The 21865-nt window shown below is 35.8% G+C and overlaps 1 protein-coding gene across 1 annotated transcript in view; it reads right to left on the reverse strand.

Annotated features, from left to right (window-relative positions):
* Positions 1-228: 228 nt before the first annotated feature.
* PAWR (pro-apoptotic WT1 regulator) overlaps positions 229-21865 on the reverse strand; it is an 85940-nt gene continuing 64303 nt past the window's right edge. The window contains exons 5-7 of the mRNA XM_083807496.1: positions 13789-13936; positions 12308-12412; positions 229-8101 (exon numbers count right to left, since the gene is read on the reverse strand). Coding sequence (XP_083663622.1) covers positions 8015-8101; positions 12308-12412; positions 13789-13936 — 340 coding nt within the window. The 3' untranslated portion in view covers positions 229-8014. The remainder of the gene's footprint in view (positions 8102-12307; positions 12413-13788; positions 13937-21865) is intronic.

Consider the following 21865-nt stretch of genomic DNA (forward strand, 5'->3'; position numbering starts at 1 on the left):
CAGTTCTGGGCTTCTACAGTCAACTGCACCCAGAGACGTGTCTTTCTTCTGCTGCGATGTAGATCAGACAACAATATACATATAAAATCTCGGTGAAATGGATGAACAAGGCAAATAGTTTACTGAACTTCCTAAATATTAAATAAAGTCAGAAAAGGGAAATAAGGTTTTATTTACCTCATTTTTAAGTGGTCTTAGTTTTTACTTATAATACAGCTAACAATCATTGCAGTTCTTACAGGAACTTTATTTCAAGCCATCAATTTTTGTATTGAAACATTTAGTACTAAAAAATGATTGACCATCACACCAGCAGTTATCTGCTAATTCTATTGAGCATTTCCTCTGAGAAAACTTTTCAAATAAGCACAGCTGTTTAAATGGATGTACTTCAGGAAGCATCAGAATACAGTTTTTCTGTTACATAAAATGTGATTCTAACTTTGTAAACATAGAACTACAATCCATATATTTTCAATTATTCCATGTGTTTTTAAAAATCCTATGAGCACAACAACATTAGAACAGGCATAGTGAATTATATGAAAATGTACTACACGACTGCATTCATATTATATTGAGTGCTTTTTAAAAGATTTCTTTAATTACTATTTTGTTCTGTAACACTTGCACACTACTAGCTGGTATAATGCAAAGGCAGCTGTCTTTTGTTTTTCACAAATCTTTCAGCAGTTACAGGACAAGACTTTGTTCTATTTAAATCCGCAGGATGGAGCAAAAAGGGCTCTCAGATGCAAGCAAGTCAGAAGTTCTCCATGAGGCCCTGGTGCTTTAGCAAGGGGCTCACACCATATCCTGAGAATTAGCTGTACCATGGTTTTGCTAGAAATCTAAGTATCTGCCCTACACATCCCTAAAAACATCAGACACACTAACTGATAATACTGTAGTACTACAAATTAGGTAACATTTGGAAAGCAATGTCCAAAATTGCTGCCTACTCATCTACAGCCTAGCATGGTCTAGGAAAGACATGATCAAAGCTGCGATTTTAAATAGTAATTTATATTTCTTGAAGGACCGAGAGTTTTATTCTTTTCACTTTGAAGCGTTTGTGTACAGACAAGAACATGAAGGGCTGGAGATCATGTTTTCTCTTAATAAGACTGGACTGTAGCAATAACTAGAACCATTTGTAGATCTTTAGGAAGATCAGTTTGTCATCCTTTCCATATTGAAAAGTATATGAAAAAATGTTGGAGAAAACCTAGGTCTTCATTTTCACATACCTGTTCCTCTCCCTAGTGTTCAGTTCAGCACAGTCTCATCCCTTACATTTTTTCCTAATTTTCTTCCTTGCTTTAACTATCTTTGTAAATCCTATAATTTGGAGAATGAGAATTGAAAGTGGTCCGTCTTTTTTAAAATGTCACTGCTTTATACAAAGCCAGAGTGCCACTATAACAGGGTTTTATAAGTGATATTTTATTACAAACTATAATGAACAGAAGCAGTTAAATGGGTAGAAGGAGTGATTCAGTTGGGAACAATTAGCATTTTCTAAATAATTGCTTCACAGAGAAATATGAGAGTTATTTCTAGACAGTCTCAACTTGCAAAGCCTCAGTGGTTTTATTGTCCCCACCCATTAAATATATTTGGTAGCTGGCTGTAACTACACTTACACTGTTGCAATCAAAATTTTAAACTCTCTAAAATGCATCATTGTTATAACGAGCCTTCAGGCAAATGCAGAGATTAACATTTCTAAGGGAGAGAGAAAAAAAGATTTCATTCCACAGGCTCTTGCTCTACAAAACCTGATTTGCAGAGATAAATACTAATGGAGCTTGTGTCAAGATGCCAATTATCAATCTGGACTTTTCTCAAATATAATCTTGTGCAAGAGAAAAAAAAATGTTTTTCTTTAAAATTATGCTTAGGGTTTTTAGAAGATACCTTGGTACAAAGAAGAGTTGATACTGCTTTGTTGCATGAGATTGTGCAATAGGTTGTTGAATGCGCCTGTAATATCTAAATATCTTCAGGTTATTTCATTAAAGGAAACTGATAAAATTGTTTGAGTTCCCATCGTAAGAGACTAAGCAGAGATTAACTTTTCATTTTTGCAGTCACTACATTATAAAAGTGGCCTTTTGCTATTTCAGAAAGCATGGATATTTTTTAGTCATAACATGAAGTCAACAATGAGCATATCAATTATAGAACCTCTTCATCTTCAACCTGTACATCTTCTGTTTACTGGGAAAAAAGGCACAGAATTAGCTCCAATATATATACTTTTTCATTACCTCCCTTTTAATTCCAGTTCTCAAAACAGATTGATACTCATATTAGTAAAAGATGAAAGCTGTAACTATAGGTTACAATCTGTAACAGAGCTTTACCATGTAACAAATACCTAAAAGTCAAAGATGTTAAAGACTTCTAAGAAGGAAACTTTTAACTCAAAGATTCTAAGTCTTAGATGACTATTACCAAAGGTTACCGTTTAATCACTCAATGATTAACGTTAAAGAAACATTTCTGAAGAAAGTCTAAAATAAAATGAAAAAAGCAAGAGAATCTCACTTTTCCTATGCCATCAGCAACATCAACTACAATTCAATTACGAGTTACTAACCATGTTTTGCACAAAGGGGGCTGAACTAGCAGAAAATGTAGTCAGTCATTTCTAGCACTCAGCAGTTATTCCTCAATATATCAAGGTACTTGCAGGATTCTGCTGTGCAGAGACAACATCGATGCCCACCACTCACAAACACTGCTGGTTTTCATCTGTAGCAAAATTTTCTTCTACAAACGAAAAAAAGACTTACAGACTTCCTTTGATACTTAACCCTCAACTCTGCCCCAAGAACTTTTCCAACTAAACTTCTAGTGCTTGTGAAAAGAAGGACTGGAGTTTTTGTTTTTCTCAAGGCAAACACCCTCATCAGACTATAAAATGAGTCCTATTTAAAAGCGTTAAGAGTCTTCTCTGAAGGCAGCAACTTTTGCTTAAAAAAAAAAAAAAAAGGCCTAGAAGACTTGACATTGCCTAAGAAAGTTACACGCTATCCTTTTACATGGTATAAGACTCTACCCATTTCCTGTGTCTGCTGATTAATATTATTTCAAATGTCTAGTGAATCTAGAAATTTTCAGTCAATTATGCTCACACATAAAACCCTGTTGAGATATTACCAAGAGACTATGCATACCTTCCTGCTCTAGTAATGCTAAGTAAAATGTAACCATCAGTTTCCATGTTTGAAAGGCTGTCGGCTGCTAGAGTGGAAGCTCTCAGCTTCAAACATGTCAGTGCAGGTGAAAAAAACACTAGACCTCCATACAGAACTGTCACTATTTCAGACTACTATGTATACACCAGAATATTCCTCTTGTCAATTCCTGCCCAAACGCTTTCCATATTTGGTGACAAATCCAGTTAGAATTTTAGTCAGACAACGTTAATTCTCCTGTGAACACAATAAATACTCAGCCTGGATTAAAAAGAATTTTGTTTTATTTGGACAAAGGCACACAGTCTTTATTGTTAGATTAAACGCGTTTCTTTTACCTGCAATAGTAAATCTCAACATCAAATTTAATCTGATACCACAGATAATACTACAACTATTCAGTGTTCAAAACTAAAATGGGTATTTAGTTATTTATAGTTTAATGATGCTTCATCTTTTTAAATGCATAAAACGGGTATTTTAAAAAATGACTCCTCATGAGATTATTTTCAGAGGTAAACTCAACTATCACAACTTTTGCAGAACAGAAAAACCACAACTAGCTGTAACCTTGAACAAGAACAGTTACACCAGAAATCCAGAAATAAAAACAAAAGGATTAAATTAACAATGTAATGTACATCTGCTGCAGTACAAGCAGGAATGGAGATTTACTATAGTAAGTCACCATACCTGTAAGACCATGAATGGTACAAAAAACACATATCTGTGTCCTGGACATATTTAAGTAGTCCTAAAGAAATGCTTAATAACAGGAGTAGAAATGTTCCTTACACAGGTATTGACACTGGAATGGCTTTCTGAAATGAACTTTTAGTAGAGATCATCCATATCAAATTAAGTGACAAGATCCAGATTTATTTTTTTTAACAGAACTTTTAAATATAATCCTTAGCTTCTCAGTCTCAGCAGATACTGGTTCCAGCACAAATTTATTTTATTGTACATATTTAAGTTATGGCTTGCAATGGCAGTTTCTCCAACGAAAATGGTTGTGTCTTGCTAAAAGTGTCAGACGTTTATGATCATTAATACTGATGAAAATGGACCGAACTCAACTGACATCTTCAAAAAGGGTTTGAACTTAAGAAATACTGACAAGTCGTAGACTGATAGTATCTATAGAGTGTTTGTTTCCCAATAATTACTTTTCCTGTTGGCTACTAATACTGATTTGTTTCAATTCAAGCTGGAAATAGACAGAAAAACGTGCAGAAAACTATGGAATAGCTGGAGTCAATGTTCCTCTGCCTTCCTAGGAGAGAATTAAAAAGTAATTTGATCTCCAGTATTCCTTCTGGTCCTATGGTAAAAGTTGTAATAATATCAGGTAAATTTTTAAAAGTTTTGATGCAGATTAATCAGTTGCTTCCCATGTATCAAAACCCCTGTATCTCTTGTAATGCTTGTGTCAGTTGCAAGTCTTTCCACAGCTACCTCTCAGTACAACTGAACAATAATAATCAAAAAAATCATTAGGTTATACTTCCTAGTTTGGAATTAATTCATTTATTTCTTGTTACCCTCTTTACTACTCTACCTCTCAAATTCAGAGCCAAGAGAAATAGCAGAAAAATAATTAATATCTGAATATGTCAACATAAATCTGGTAATTAACAAAGAAACTTTTTTCTTTAAAGATAGAAAAAACACTCCTTTGCAAATACAGACTGTACTCTTTTGGTTAATATATAGATCAAGTAACAATGCACTTACACATTGCCACTTAATTATTTTGAAATGAAAAATGGGTAATTTTGAATTTCCTTGTAAAAATCAGCAACATTTATACATGGCAAATCTTCTAATTTAGAGAACAAATCCCACAAACATCTGTGGAATTGTAATGTAATCATCAATAGAAATATTTCTGCACAATTTTAACCTTCAACTCTGGATGCACCTCTTTTCTATACAATATGCAGCCACAACAGGAGCATCATTTTGCATTCTTAAAAAAAGTATTATGTGCTGATCGTTATTAAAGCATTTTCTCTCATTTCTTTTAGTCAACTAGGGTACTTTTCTGTTTGGATTTCCTTAGATGACTCAAGTTACCCAGAAACACAGATGCTAGATCTAGGCAGTTGGGTACAAATTTAAAGATAGGAAAGTTCAGAAATCTTTATCAGACAATTAATATTGCGTAATAACACCCCCTTCCAAAAAAAGCTCTAATTTAGCCTAGGTATGTTACTATCCAGATTCATCCCAGAATCATACAGCTTTCCCAAGAGAGGTGGGTTCCCACTTGCAGCAGTGTATTTATTTGCTTTCAGATCAGACAATTGAGAAAAATTGAGGTGTGGGATGGGAGAGCACATGGGCTCAAGTTAGTGAATTGCTGGCAAGGTAGATAAAAACCCATGTAAATCTTCAAAAATGTCAGAAAAAATGTGATGCTTAAAGATATATTTTGTGGGTATTTTTAGGACTATGAAGCATTTTATATTTGTATACAGAACATCTGTATACAAAACAAACAATAATATCTAGGTACTTTCTGTGTGAGTTCCCAACAGTTCTGTTGTTCACACTTTCTGCCTGAAGGTTTACTGCTTTCAAATATTTGGAAACTTCCTTTTGCCAGTACCTCTTCAAGGTAGGATATAGTTAGTGCTTCTGCCAAATATACCCATCAACTGGGTGTCCACGTTAAAAAATGAAATTCCAATTTTGGGGTTTCTGCTGCTAAACTTTAGTCAATACACATGCAAACCAAGAAGAGGTAAATACAATGACAAGCAATTCTTGTTGATATACTTTGATGTCGTTGTTCTTTGGTTTAAAATGTATATGAAATACAAACTGTGAAATACCTCATTTACAACTTCGTATTGGTATCTGTGTTTCTGCATTAAGTCCTTAGAGATGTTTCAGTATGTTTGACATCCCATGCTTTAAGTCTGTATGTATATTCCCTACATAGCATACACAGAAGGAAATCAGATGTTGTTCCAGATAAACGTTTTGTATTTATTTAGAAGGCATACACCTCAAATTATTCTTTTTTTATAACTTTCAATTTTAACTTTATGGAAGTGATAAATGAAGGGACTTCTTACTGTTTGACTAATGTTAAGACAAATATTCACTGGTGAATACCATAGTTTAGAGGGCCAATACAAACCCCACATACCACTTAAAACCCTGAGATAAGGTTTTAAACAGTGTCCTATGGGATATCTCTTCCATTATGAAGGAAAACTCCAAGGCATCTTGGCATATCTTGAAAAATACTTCTTAAAAAATACTTTAAAGCTCTGAAAAATTCCTCATTAGAATACACATATGTAAAATAACATATCCTATATTTAAAACAATCCAAGGCATAACAATAATTCCTGAATTTGAAGTTTACGAATCTCTTACAGTCATTAAATACATGTTATGGAAACAATTGGCAAATCTGAAAAGATGATTGCTACTACATATTGAAGTTGCCTTTAAGTTTTAAGGTAACACAAACTATACGTATGCAATGTTCTGACACGAAACTTCAAAATCATCAAAAAAAAGCCTGGACTCCTTGAAATGTTTTCAAGTCTCCTCACTCAAGTGACCTATATATTTTTTCTGATTGAAATGAATGAAATATATGTTGTATTAATATGAAATAAAGTACATCAAATTTCTGCCTAATAAGAATTTTAGGAATGGAATTGTCAATTGTCTGTGGTTTATGTAAAATGAGAATTTTGTCTACTGTCATGTTATAGAAGAATCAGTATGTGCTTGTAAGTGGACTGTAACATCTAAACAGGCACTTCTTAAACACTTTGTTAGTTTAAAATCAAGGATAAAAGTGTTTTTTTAAGCATATGATGTTTCAAAAATGCATGAATCTCTTTTATTCCTCTCTATTTTGCTATATACAAAATTTTTGACCCAGCTTAAAAAATGAAACATCAAAAAACTCACATTGGTTACGATCACCTTAAGACAACACCTTTAAATAAAAATGTATTGCAAAAATATCTTTGCAAAAATGAAAGCTCCAGGCTCTGTTTGTATTCTCAACACAGCAAACAAAACTGTTTGATAGTAAAATTGCATTTCATTGCTAAAGCAAAAGCTTTAAAATAAACTGCAGTGCACAACTTCAATGTGATTCTAAGAATTCATTAATGCTGATACCACAGGTGATTTATTTATTTTTTAATAAGACCTCCCCCTCCTGCCACAATACTGCTATACAAAAAAAAAAATTGCTACTACTCTATTGTCAGTCTTTCAGATAACGTAAAAAAAAAAAAAGTCAACATACAAGAGTTTTTAGAGCAAGAAATCAATCTGCAAAATGTTATACAACAGTAAAAAGGCATCCACTTTACAGATGTTGAAACAAAAAAGTAAATATTTCACAAAATATATATTTTGGATCTGTGTAAACAAAGCTCATATGTATGTATTGCTTCTATTCATTTCAAAAATATACATCCACATGGACTGAAAGTGATCTTGGTGCTCTGAATTTTAAATTACTTTGATATATCCAGATGTAATCTGAAGATACAAAACCCCCATATTTTTGAATTTAGTATTTTGAAATATGTCAAAACTTTTTATTTTTCTTATGAGAAATGAAAATGAAAATACACCCCAATTTTGATGCCATTTCATTGAATGAAGAAGAAAGTACTATGAAAATAAACATTCATCTGGTTTCCTAACAATAAATATAAAGACAGTTATTATAACATAATGCAACACAGGAAGTATTACTATATTGACCTTAATGTTCAATCAGTAGTTTTTAAATCTTTCCTCATTGAGGCTTGAATCTTCTACCTTGTCAGCTGTCCAACAACTTTTAAGAGGGTTTTATTTTCTTGCTTCAATTGTTCATTTTCATCTTCTATATCATCTAGGTCCTGTGAAAGGAGAAAGAAAAATACACATTTCTCAGGACATTAAATACAAACTCTTGATTAGTAGCAGCAGGAATTTAGCATCTTAGCTCTGAAATCAAGAAGTTGGGGTTGGGAAGAATTTGTGTCACAGTAGCTATCTCCTTAAATCTGCTAAACCTGGCATTTTTCCAAGTGTTACCAGAAGTAGAAAACATTAGTATTATATTCCCACATATAAGAACCTTGAAGTGGAAACATACATAAGCAAAACTGAAGCTGCAGTAGGAATTAAACAACAAGAAATCAAAACTGGATAGGTGTGATTACTTTACTAGCATGGAGTTTATTTGGCTACTACCTCTGCTCCCTGGATTGCACTTGTCTGCAACTATCCCATTTGTTGTGTTGATGAACACATCGCTGGTTATTACTGCAATAAAGTCTGCTTTGTATTTTAAATTAAGCATAACATTTTTCAGGAAAAGTAACACATGCCCATCTTTTTCATTTTCTCTGAAAAAGAGTAAAAGGCATATTGTAACTTCTATCTAAACTGCTACTGAAAGAACAGACAAATACTAAAAAATTGTGTTTAAAATAGATTGATCCTACCTCAAATGTCCGTCTCTCTTCCACTAACTACTGTATTTAATTAGTTCCCAATTCAGTGCTTGACTTCTTACCAAGTCTTTCCAAGATTTTAAACTGAATAATGACGAAATTGGCAGTTGCTGTAAGCATTAGTTCAGTAAAAATAATTTTACTGTACAAACAACGTGGAAGAAACAGAATGAAAACAAAAAACTGAGGAAATAGGAGTGTGACCTCAGGGACAGCACTTTGAAGAGGAAAATGAAAGGCAGGCCAAAGAAGGAAGAACCAGGACTCTGATCAGAGCTTTTAGATGCCTTTTGATCTGTCTGCAAATTCCTGCTGTTGTCATGCTTGATTAAATATAAAACAGTAATAGTGAAAAGATTTTTCTCTCTTGTTCCTTGAAGTCGTTAAGCACTGTTTGACATAAGGGGCCTATTTTCTTGTTTCTTTTTAGTGGGGTCATTCCAGAAGTGCATTCTAGAGACTGTGTGTTAATGGGTATTCTGATTTTTAAAAGCCTCTTCAGTTTGCCAAACCAAATCCATACTGCTAACCTATACCTTTGCAAGTTGTGTATTGTTTTTGTAATGTGGAATCAAGAAATCACTAGCAGAAATTGCTTTTTACCTAACAGAGGTAATACTGCGTCACAGAACAAATGACTTCCAGGAAAAGCATTTGATTGCTCTGAAAGTAACAGATATAAGTGACTTAAAAATCTAAATATGTAAACGTTTTGATGAACAGCTATGCAATTTTAAAACCCACACAGTTTTATCTCTTGAGCAGATCAATAATCAGATGGAAAACAAAATACTTTTTCAATAAAATGTGGTTTTTTTAGTTCAGCATATGTAATACTGCATTTGATCTTGCTGTTAACAGAGATATTAGATAGCTCAATTAAAGCTTACCTAAAAGCCTTCTGTATAAAAATACCTGTTGTTTACTCAAAATAAAATGTAAATAGTTTGTGAAAGTTCATGCTGACAAAATAACATTCCAAAGAAGTTCTTGAATATGATCCAAGAAAAATAACTAATTCAGCTTAAATATCTAAGGAAATAATGGACTGAGAGATGCAGATGGTTTTTGCCACTCTGGAATTTAAAGCTTCTTATCAAAATTAAAAACTGCAATGCTAACTTACTCTTATTAGTAAATAAAATACACTAGCTGGAAAGTTTGGATTTCCAAATGAACCAGTAGCTACACCATTGACACTAAGTAGATTGTGAATTCTTAGTCCAAACGTGCATTTAACTATAGGGACAGTAAGATCAGAAATGACTGAGTACAAACTAGTCAATAGTTGAACATAGCCTACAAATATTTAAATGTCTTGAGATGCCTTTCCTTTCACATATTTGAGGCTTTTGTTAAGCAATTGCCTTTATCTTACTTAAAAAAAAGAAAAAGAAAAAAAAAGTGGCAGACATACTTTTAGAGGCTAATCTACTGGAATGAAAAAATGCCATTTATGACAAAAGGCTTTTTCTGGTTCTCAATATAAATGCAGCTAATGTTCTTTACGTATCTTTGTACTGAGTGTTCTCAGTAAAATCTTATTTTTACATTAAATAAATATATTTACTTAAAATAAGAAAAAGTCTGCCAACAAGTTTTCAGGATTCTTGGAAAAACAGCTTTTCAAGTGTAACACACAGTCTCTGGCAATGAAGGATGCATCTGTGGTCATGAACTGACCGAAACTTCTAGAAAGAGCACTTCTCTAAATATGAGGGCTAAGCAGTCACAAAGCTATGCAATAAAATGGCATTTAGGCTCTCTGACTTGAAAATCTTTCCAAGTCTGTACAACCTAACATGCAATGAGAGCATTTTTTGATGAATGGAGAAATACTGTGAATGCATAGATGGTCAAATTTCAAGACCCCTATTCAGGTTCCCTACCAGTAAAACTTTTTAAAAAGATCTCTGCGTAAGCTCACTAGGTCATCAGGACGTCATCGGCTTATCCAAACAGAAGGTTGAAGATCACAACTGTTCCTCCATGTAAAGCACCCAGTCCTGGTGCCAGGTCTACAGAGCAATGTTCTATGAAGAGCAGATGGATGTTTAAATGCTGGCTCTCGTGACTGCAGTTGTAAAGACAAACCTTAGGCAAATATGATCGCATATTACCTTTCATTCCTTTCCTTTATGGGAATGATGTAATACTTCTGTAGCTTTTCTTAACATTCTAAAGCTTTCCTCTTTCTAAATCCACATGGATAGCCAATATAAAAGCAGTCATAAATCCAACAACTATTTAAAAAGAAAGTAAAACTATCTGTTTTAATGGAAGTTATCACTTGAGACATGCTGGCTTCAAACTGTGGCAAGACAAATTAGTAAAATGGCCAGAAATTCAAAAGGCAGCTATTTCGATAGGAAAAGTCTGTGGGATTCAAACATAAATACTTGCTCTGCAATAAAGCTAATAGATAATGTTATAGATATGATAAATGCTGACTTGATGGATAACAAAAATAAGAAAGCATTCTCTTCTCCATTTAACAGAGGCTACCTAGGGACCACCACATATATCTCATTGAATGGTACAACTTTAGTCATTTTGTAGTGAAGAGGTTTTTCGGAGGACTACATTTTATGCTTTCTTTCCACACAACAAGCAGAAATTGCCATCGTACTTCAATGCATGTAATACACAGGGTCTGCTTAACTTTACATGTTATAAGATAGTTCCTAGTCAGATACTCAATGGATTTAATTTAGGACATCATCCTTCAAATACAGCAGAAAAAAATGAACATTGTTTCTAGAACTCTTCTGGAAAAGCAAACCTTAGAAACTATCATGGTCCTAAAGCACAAGCTTTGAGTGAATCGGGTACTTCTGTTGTGTTGTTGTTGTTGTTGCTGTTGTTTTTCTGACTTCTGAGACAGGAAATCAGATGTGACCAGCATTTAAAGTAGCTTTGCTACCCACTATGCAGGAGTGAACAGTTTCATTGACTAATACTCAGGTCATCAGCTTAGATGTGAGAGATCCCTTGCTGAATATAAAAGTGGCATAAAGATCAATTCCCCATTAAAGTAGAAATCTCTCCAAAACACAGACAATACTTCACTTATCCTATAATTTCCAACTTTCTTTATAAAAAGAAATAACAGACATGTTTCAGAATATTCTCAGCTCCTTCAGTACTGTAAATTAGTTTGAGAATTTTTGAGTATGTTGTCCTCCATTGTTGCAAGTGAAAGTTTAGCACTATGCACATAGAGTTATTGTTTCCCTTCACTGTTGGATCAACCAAGGCCAGTTTTGAAATTTTTTGTTGAATTTTTATAGGAAAGCCTGCACTGGACTACTAGAAGCATATTTCCCTAGTACATCCTGGCTCTGCACATCAGTCAAGAGTCAAGTCCCACTAGAGATTAATGATGTTAATGATGATGAACAGAAGCCACCTGGGAAATAGAACTTATTTACATGCCTGTAGAAAAGTTACATAAATAGAAACAAACAAACAAAAACTCCCAACAACACTTAATTCTATTCAGATCTTGCCCAGTGGATATAAGTGCCTGAAACAGAGCACTGAGAATGCAGATGAGATGCTTTTTCCCCTCTTTATATAGCACCATATAAGAAAATATGTGCTTACTCTGTTTAATAAATCAATTTCTTCCTTCAGTTTCCCAATTAGTTCCTCTTTGTCCTGTGTCATCTTCATTAATCTCAGATTTTCCTGTCTCTCCTTTGCAAGTTCCTAAAAACAGAATATGTACTGGTGTCAAATGTAATTGTGCATCTTAAAGACAGTTTTAAGTAACTAACATTAAAGTTAATCAAAGCAACCCTCCACACACACACCACAAGCACTTACCTGTAATTTCTTTTCTATGAGCCAAACCCATATGTCTTCAAGCCTTTATATTTCAAGGAGCTAATGAATCACATCTAATAAGATATTTTACCCACATCAAACCTGTGTGCTATCTCTGGTTCCAGAGATGTTTTTTTAATATCTACCTTAAGCATGAGTGAGCCCAGAACTGGATAGAAGGCCCAAAAGACAAATAAGTAAATGTAAAGTTTCTGATTCCAAATTTTTATAGTTTTTTTTTCCTTTTCTTTTTGTTTCATACTACAGTTAACAAAGGAAACGAAGACTCATAACGTCTGTGGGCTCAAATGCAAGAGAAAATTAAAACATCCATTAGGAATTCAGTAAATTAGTGTTCAGTATAGCAAAAAGAAGTCCTTAGATCTTCTCCTATTTTCTGTTATTGGTAGTTCAGTTATTTGTTATTATTTATTTCAGAAGAAAGTTGATTTGGAGGATTACAGCACATTTTATTCAAAGCTGGCTTCCTTAAGTCTTAAAAAAACAAACAAACAAAAAAACTAATTTCTACAGAACACGCCCTATTTTCACCCTTTAAAAAAAAAAGTCTATTCAAATTGCATTTACTTAGTAACTTTCATCTATATGAATTCAAGAAAATTTGGCAAGTTACCCACAAAAATACACTTCAGAGGAAGAAACAGAAGCCCATAATAGATTACACACGATGTATTTAGCCAAAAGAATGTTTTAAGTGAAAAACACAGCTTTAACATTATTACACTTTCCCAAATATGTTTGGATGAAAAATGTCTGAAATAATGAAAACTTTGTTTTAAATATATTTGAGATGCTTAAAACTTCAGTGAACAACTAAATAACAAATTTTATAACACTTCAATACATTAAAAAAACTCAAACTAGAAGTAGATCAGAAACAGACTTGCTTATTTTCTGAACAGCCAGTGAGCCCCTCCTCCCCACAAGTTATCTGCCCTGCGTTGGTGCGTCACAAGGTACATATGACAAATACACAGAGAACAGCTGGCTCTCTAAGTGTATTATATTTACCTTATTATTTTGCACTTCTACACCAAATGAAAACTAAACATTTATAATGATTAGAAAGTTCACATTCTTTCAGTCTGCTTGTTTCATCATACATGTTTATAGACATAAGTATCTGCACTTCAAGCACTGAGCATCATTTCTATGTATTTTTACTTGTAATTTCCCTATGGAGTATCAAAGGTACTTTATTTCAGATTTATACCATGCACATGTTAGTTGGTACTCACCCTTTCAAGCTCCTCAATCCTCTTTTCCAAAGCAGTACTTGGTACAGAGCTCCCAGAAGAGTTTGTATCCCTGCTGTATCTGCTATAAGTTGTCCTCTCTGTTCGGGAATATCTATTGAGAGCATCGTCTTCTGGAGCATTAGCTGTGCTACAAAGGCATAGAACAAAGCAGACACCTATTTAGAGATTTAACAAAATGGAAAAGGAAGAAGCAACAATAGAGTCCTTTCCAAAGCACTCAGGAGGTCAGTCTAATAAACTGCAGAGCAGCTATTTCACAGCTTTGTGTTTCTGAGAACTCACTGAATTCACTGCCTCAAGGAATCAGGCACAATACTGCCTCAAGATACAACCTGTACCAAGAATCTAGAGTGTATCTCCTTATGATAAAATGTTGTAATTCACAACTTCCCTAGATTAGTATTTTATAGTAACCTGCCTGTTTTGATCCCTATGGAATCTCTTCTTTTCTGGCCAGGGTAATTTAAGCAGCAGATATGAATTCACTGTAGAGAAGTTTTTGATCTTCTCTACTGCTGTATCCCTATGAAATGTATCCCATTTTGTTTGCCTGAAAGTTATCTAAATTCAGTAAAAAATTCAGGAGACATATAGCCTGTCTGATATCACAAAGCAAAATGTTTGGAAATTTCTCATCAGTACAGCAAATAGTTGATTTTTGTGTGCTTTTTTGTTTTGTTTTCAAGTCTTCAGAAAAAGGTACTAACCTGCTTTTTTTGAAAGGTGATTATGAAATTTTCATTAACTCTTTGAAAAAATAAAACCTTGATCCCTGCTTTCTCAGAGAGTTTTAAAGAGGCTACCTGAAGGTCACCTTGAAACAGCCATATCTCTGTATTGCAAGGAACTGACCAAGAATACGAAACTGGCCAACAGAACTTGAGCAAAGCTGGGTGTGGTGGGTTGAGCCCGGGCAGCAGCCAAGCAAGCACTCACACAGATGCTTGCTCGCTCCCTCCTCTCTTCCCCACAGCAGGACTGGGGAGAGAATGGAAAGAGCAAAATAGAGGAAACTCATGGGGAGAGATGAAGACAGTTTATTTATCTTTTAGACTGGTCTCTGAGCAATAGCTACTCTGGAAGCTAGTCTACAACCCCCCCACACACTTCTTTTTCTGCTACCCTGGTTTTACTGCTGAGCAGGACATTATATGGTATGGGACATCCCTTTGGTCAGCCCAGGGAAACTGTCCCAGCTGTGTCCACTCCCATTATCTTGCTCACTGCAGGGGAGGTGAAGGTGTAGGAGAAAAGGCTTTGACATTGTGCAATTACTGTTCAGCAACAGCAAAACCACTAGTGAGTTATCAACACTGGAACAGGTTGCCCAAAGCCCCATCTAACCCGACTTTTAACACTTCCAGGGACAGGCCATCCACTGCGTCTCTGGGTGACTTGTTCCAGAGCCCTGGGCGACTTGCTCCAGTGCCTCACCACCTTCATAGTGAAGAATTTCTTCCTAATATCCAATCTAAATCTCTTTCAGTTTAATACGATTTTTTCAGTTTTAATATTTTTTTTTTCATTTTAATATGATAATAGTTTTATAAGCTCTTCCACTTTAATATGATTGTCTCTTACCCTGTCAATACAGGCCCTGGCAAAAAGTCTTCTTCTGTCTGTCTTATAAGCTCCTTTTATATATTGAAAGGCTGTAATAAGGTCTCCCTGGAGCCTTCTTTCCTGAACAACCCCAACCTCTCCCAGCCTTGCTTCAAAGAAGAAGCACAACACCACGCTGGCCGCTATGAAGAAAGTCAGCTCCATCCCAGCCAGACAAAACACAACAGGTTACAAGCACCATGGGAAAAAATCAGCACAAAATATTTGCAGTGATACTCCTCTGATTAAATATGTATTTTTATATATATATATATTATATATATATATTAAAGTTACCTAGTTATCACATCAGGCTGGTGATAAGTTTTTTTGCGTTAGATCATGTAACCTTAAAAAGCACTGCAATGGAATCTTAACAGATAATCATTGCGAATGCGCATGAACTAGTATATAAAAAGCTTATGGTCTCGGCATTGTGATTATGTATAAAACCAGTACGGAATTAGAAATATAAATATTAGAAGTCAAGCATTTTCAAAGTCACAGATTTAATGGTGTTCTTCCCACAGTTGTAACAGGCATAATTAAGAGCTGCAGAACAGAAGACCCTAGGACCAGGCAGAGGGAAAAAGATTTTGCACTCTCTGATCCACCAAAACTTTGAAAATATACATCTATATGGCCAAAAAATAATAATAATAATTGTTCACCATTAACCAGAACTTGGATAGAGATATTTGAAAGCCATCCAGACATGGTCCTGGGCTAGTGGCTCTGGGTGGCCCTGCGTGAGCAGGGGTTGGACCAGATGGGCTCCAGAGGGCCCTGCCAGCCTCAGCCCTTCTGGGATTTTGTGAAACCACACCACTGCAACATGCATATAAAGGCTTTTGAGAGCACTCAGGGAAAGAATAAAAAGCATCATGAGTATCCCTACAACAATTCCTTTAACACACAGGAGAGTATATGATTAACATTTTCATTTAACAGTTTTGCATTTCATAACTCTAGAAAACCCCTGCTGACAATGTGCAAATCTAGATGGATTCGGTGCAAATCAAAAGCAGGCATATCTGGCAAAAGAATGTCTTTTCATGGATATAAATGTTGCTTTGCTCCAGTATGTGTGAAGTTTCCAAGGCACACTGACACAATTGTAAGGAATTTTGTAGCTTAATGTTATTACCATATTTAGCACTGTTTATTCTCCATCTAGAAGATTTTTTTAAAAACATTTCTAGGGACCGGATACGCATGTTGCAACATAACATAAGAGAAATATTTTAGCTTAACTCTATAAATTCTAGATTATTTAGCTTTTTGAAAGATGTGTTGTTTCATGCTGCTAATGTCACAAGGAGAGACCACACCAAAAAAAGACTGAATTTTTCATCACTCAGAAACGATCCCTGTTGCCAGTAGTGGAATATCTCAACTCCAGTGAGTGACCTTGGCAGATGTTCCTAAAGGAAAGTTAAAAGAAAGAATAACTAGATAGGAAGAGTTTCATTAATACTGAAAATCAAGACATTTTCTGTATTTTCCCTGAAACTCACGCTTAAAAATTTCCTCACCTATTTTTATGGGGAGAAGGCCCTACCGAACACACTCCCTTTCAGTATCATAAGTATAAAGGACATATCATGAAGACTTCTAGGGATTAAAAAAATAATAAAGTTAAGTTATTAGTCCATAATACAAGGAAAGTGACATAAACAAAGTTCATTATTTTGCCTGTTGTAACAAACTAGCAAAGAAATGAACCCACATTGCAGTTTCTGACTATTCTTACACAAAAAGTTTTAGTTTAGAATGACATTCTAGTCAATTCCTTTAAAATAAAATAAAACCTGTTATTTGCAAAGGGTCAGCTTTAATAGCAGTATTACAGGAGGGTGGAAAAAATCTTGCTCCTTTCAATGTCTCTTTCAATGTTTTCATGAAGCACTGCCCAAATGACAATTTCATCCAATTAAAGTCACCTATCGTCAAAAGCAAATGTCAATGATTTCAATTATAACGCATTTATGTTCATTTCCAGAATCATGTAATTAGACTTGATTTGGAAACTCGTAATTAATTGTGTCACCTTGAAATCCAGCCAGCAGCTAGCAGCTTCTTTGGAAGAACGAGCAGAAGGCAGCGTTTCTAAACAGCCTACCTCAGACTTCTGTTGCTTCGGACCGGTTAAACCATGCCAGAGGCTGTCGGTGCCGAGCTAAGAAAGGCAGCCGTGTCGTCCCTGCAGCTCACATCCCCTTGTCCTGGCTCTGGCCGTAAGGTGACTGAGCAGGACACCTCTGACTGCCAGCCACAGCAGCTCCCTCAGGCACCACCAGGCCCAGCCGCTCTGGCACATCCTACAGTGAGGAACTGCAGGGGGCCCAACCTAGGCCATAATAAGCTTCTGTAGGAATACCCAAAGCTTTTCCACTACTTTGTAACATCGACGATTAGTGGAGAAGGGGATATGACAGTCAAGAAAAGCCGTTTGGGTGATCCCTGCCTATTTAAGTGCTCATTTTGGCACAGCTGAGGTCCTGCCGTGGCAGGCGTGACGAGACAGTGCTCAGCACGCAACCTGAGCCGTCGGGGCCTCGCTGCACAACTCCCAGACCGGGGCGAGTAGGCAAGTCCGGGCACAGTGTTACGAAACGGTATTTTGCAGCTGCATCCTTTCTGAGGCAGTGAGACCAAGGTTAGTAGGTGGCATGTAAATTGGTAGACTTTAAGCTTTTTCCTTACGCTTTAAGATTTTCAGTAATCAAGAACAAAAAAAAAAAAAAAAAAAATACAAAAAAAAACACCAAACAAGAGAATTTTAGCTGGGCTTTAACATCTCCTTCACAGCACTTCCTGCTAGGAGCAGGTGATCTGTTACACCTCATTTATTTTTCTACTCTTGCATGAATGTTAAACCGGAGTCCAACGCGGTCTTTCAGAATTAGTGGGCAGGGTCCCCACCTGCTGGGTTCCGTGTGAGCCTGCACTGCTATCCTGAAAGAGGGAAAAATCCCTCTGCCGTTTGCCTGGAAGCCATAAAGCCACACCATATTGCATTCATTTCCACTAATAAACAAACTTATAAGGGGAACACACCCTTGAACCATTAAGAGATTTTAATCTGACTCTTTCTGTAAACTGATCCAGCCTGATCTGTCTGATCCATGAACCATGCAAAATCTTCTGAATTATTTTAAACCCCAATTTGCAAGGTTTTAGTTTTAATTTAAGGCATTTCTAAAAAAGAAGCTAAATGGCTTTTTAAAATAAGCCAAAATATTCCTATGCCCACATGCATATCCCGCTTTGCTGTTACTCGCAAACTTCTAGTTCACAGAATGCAAGAGAAACATAATTCATGTTTACATGTAGATTGCACTCAAGTATTTCAAGAAACAATACACTTTGTCACTGACTTGTTTGAGAAATCACTGATGACACCAACTCTGGTGATAGCATCAGAACTGACTCAGAAAACCACCCTTACCAATGGCAGTGTGCCTCTTGATTTAAAAGAACTACACGCAAAGCAGTGCAGAAAATGGTAGACCCAGCTACAGCAGTTGGAACGGCCAACATGCAGCACATCGTATTTAGAAAAGCTTAGGGAAAAACTAAATATGAGAAAATAGATATGGGCTATTGCCCCAGAAGGATACCCACATGTTTTAATCCCATGAGTTAGATGGGATAGTTAGATACCCTAATCCCAGGAGTTGTATGATTAAGGTCCCTTCCAACCCAAGCCATTCTATGTAGCTCACAGTCAGCACAGATGACTGGTCACAACTCCCATATAAGCTCATGAGCATTTCCCGCAGCCTTCATGTAAGCATGACCCTGAAGATACTGGTCATGGTTTTAAAGCATCCTACCGTGCCACTCCAGATCACAACAAAACCATCACTTTCTTTTGAAAATGTTTTATGTGGTTAACTCATGCAACTACAAATGAACCCCAATACAAAATTCTAGGATATAAACGTGGAATTAAAAAAAAAATCAGAAGACAGAGTACAATTATAAGAGCCTCATCCCAAACTTTTATTTACTTTATTGTATAAGGAGACAGGCTCAGTTTGTCCAAGTCAGCCGAACAACATAGCAGCCAGCAGATTTCATTTGTAAACACATCTTCCCGTCAAAGGGCACTCAGTGAAATGGGTTTCTCAGCAATGTCATATAAATGTTTAACCATGGATTCCTGCATCCATACAAGGCAAAGTAGTCAGTATGTCTGATTAAGTAGGTAGTAAAATCTGCAATTCCTGGAGCCCTGGAATATATTGCGAGAGTAGGAATTCCATCACAACACACAGCACAGACCTTTCTTCTCTGCTGTTGATAAATCTCCTGTCTTCTTGGGTCCAAGAGGATGGGTATCTCAGTGTAGACATGAAAACAGCTACATGGGAAGGGAGAGGAAGGGTACTGGAAGCCTGGAATGGTATCTGTGACTGAGGGCTAAAAGTCAGAAGATGGAGACAGAACAGAAGAAAATAAGAGATCAGAAAAATGCCAAAGACTAGCAACTCAGTAGTTAAATATGAGGATGTATGAGAAAGGGGGAGAGAGAGGAAAGGGTGCCTGACTGGGCCAGGAAATGGAAACCAGGGAAGCGAAGAAAAATGCTGAGATGTCACTTCTGGTGAGGAACAACTAGGAAAGAGGGAGAAAGCAAACGAGTAAGTCAGAAGCAGTAAAGATGTGGGAAAATGACTGGAAATTTTCTGACAAATAATATATTCTTCCCACGGGGGTCTACAACAGAGCCAAAGATTTTAGGAAAAAACTCTTTCCACTTGTGCTGTCATTTGCTGTAAAGTCTACTAACAGTCTCTCTCTTCCCCACTCCACAAGTACTGACCACCTGTCATTAAAGCAGTGCAAGTAACAGCTTCAAATGGGATCTCAAAGTGGTTGGCCCTAGGTTGGAATTTGCTTCTCTCTTCTCCTGAAAACCTAAGGAAGTACGTACAAAGTTGTTAAAAGCCCATTATGTTGAACACATTTGGGCCTTAATAATAATGCTTACTGTAGAACAGGATGTTTTCTCTAGGACCTTCCTGCATTGCAGATGAGGGAAGAGGAGAACAAGCCCAATGTTGTCAGAAGAAAAGAGGAGCCTGGTCCTGATTCCTTTAGGATTTACACCAGGAAGGGCAGCCACTCTTGTTCAAGTGCTCTTAACTGAAAAATCACTTTGGGGGAGGGTAGAAATTTTTTAATATAGAGAAAAATCAGTAGATACTTCTATCTCTAATCACAGTAGGCATTAAGTCTCTATCTGTAAAGTACTGGCTCTTGTACACCTACCGAGGTTTTGTTAGAATAAAATCCATTTAATATTTGGGTACTGGGTACTGTGATGACCTCACAGGAAAATAATCCTTTGTTCTCAAAATGAGGTTTGAGGACTATGCAATGAGTAAGATATATGGCAACATACATAACAAAATATTGAACTGCAGCTCACAGCAAGTCAGATTCATCCTGAAAGTGATGCAAGTCCTGAGGGGGAAAGTTCATAAACAAAGAATGTACATCCTTCATATAACTAAAACTGACTGAATGAAGACTGCACAAACAAGTCTTATTTTAGTATTTCCTAACTTAGGAGTTTCCTATTTTTTGCAATGCTATCAGAAGAATTAGTTTATTTTCAACTAAGTTACAGATGTGTGTGATTACTCAAACTTCTATTTATTACCACCCCAGACACAACCAAGTTTTTGCAAGGGAGTACAGAGTAAATATAAAGTTTCAGGAAAACCCACCAGGTACTTATGACACACACAACTAAGTATTTGGCAGACATTAACAGCAACAAAATTCCGCACAGGTACTCAAGAGGAAGTGGAGACTCAACTAAATTGTGCTTGATTAATAAGAAAAGAAATCATGGAATTACACAGGTATTAAGGCTGTGAAAATAAGTCCACCCATTCTGCTTTAACAAAGTGATTCAAAAAACCCCACAGCAATAAAAAGTATCACTTGGCCACGTTTATGGGAACCCAGTAACCTAAATACAAAAGAAAGCATCACACTAAGAAATGTAAAGCCTAAAAGAATATGTGTACAAGTTTGAGGTGTAGAAAATACACCAGTGAATACTAGGTAACTGAAGGTGCTCTTTGCAGTTACTGCTGCAGCCATGATATATAAATACAGGTGAATAAAACATCTATATATTTTACCTGAATAAAGGAAATATTTAAAAGAGAATAAATTCATGTGTGAAATAAATATGTATTTCCAAAAATGCCTTGCTTCAGTTGACGTACTTTAAACCTCATGTTAACATTACATTTTCCTAATAAATGCAATAGCTGAGTCAGTATGTTCCACACGGACAAAAATTTCATGTACTTGTCAGGTGCATCAGCAGCGTCTGAGATATGTTTCTGACTGATGAACTTGAGAAATGACAAGAGTAATACTTGTCTTAAAGACAGGCAAATAACGAACAAAACAGGACATGTTAAGT

This window comes from Anser anser (genome assembly GCF_964211835.1).
Source record: "Anser anser genome assembly, chromosome: 1".
In the NCBI taxonomy this organism is placed as follows: Eukaryota; Metazoa; Chordata; class Aves; order Anseriformes; family Anatidae; genus Anser; species Anser anser.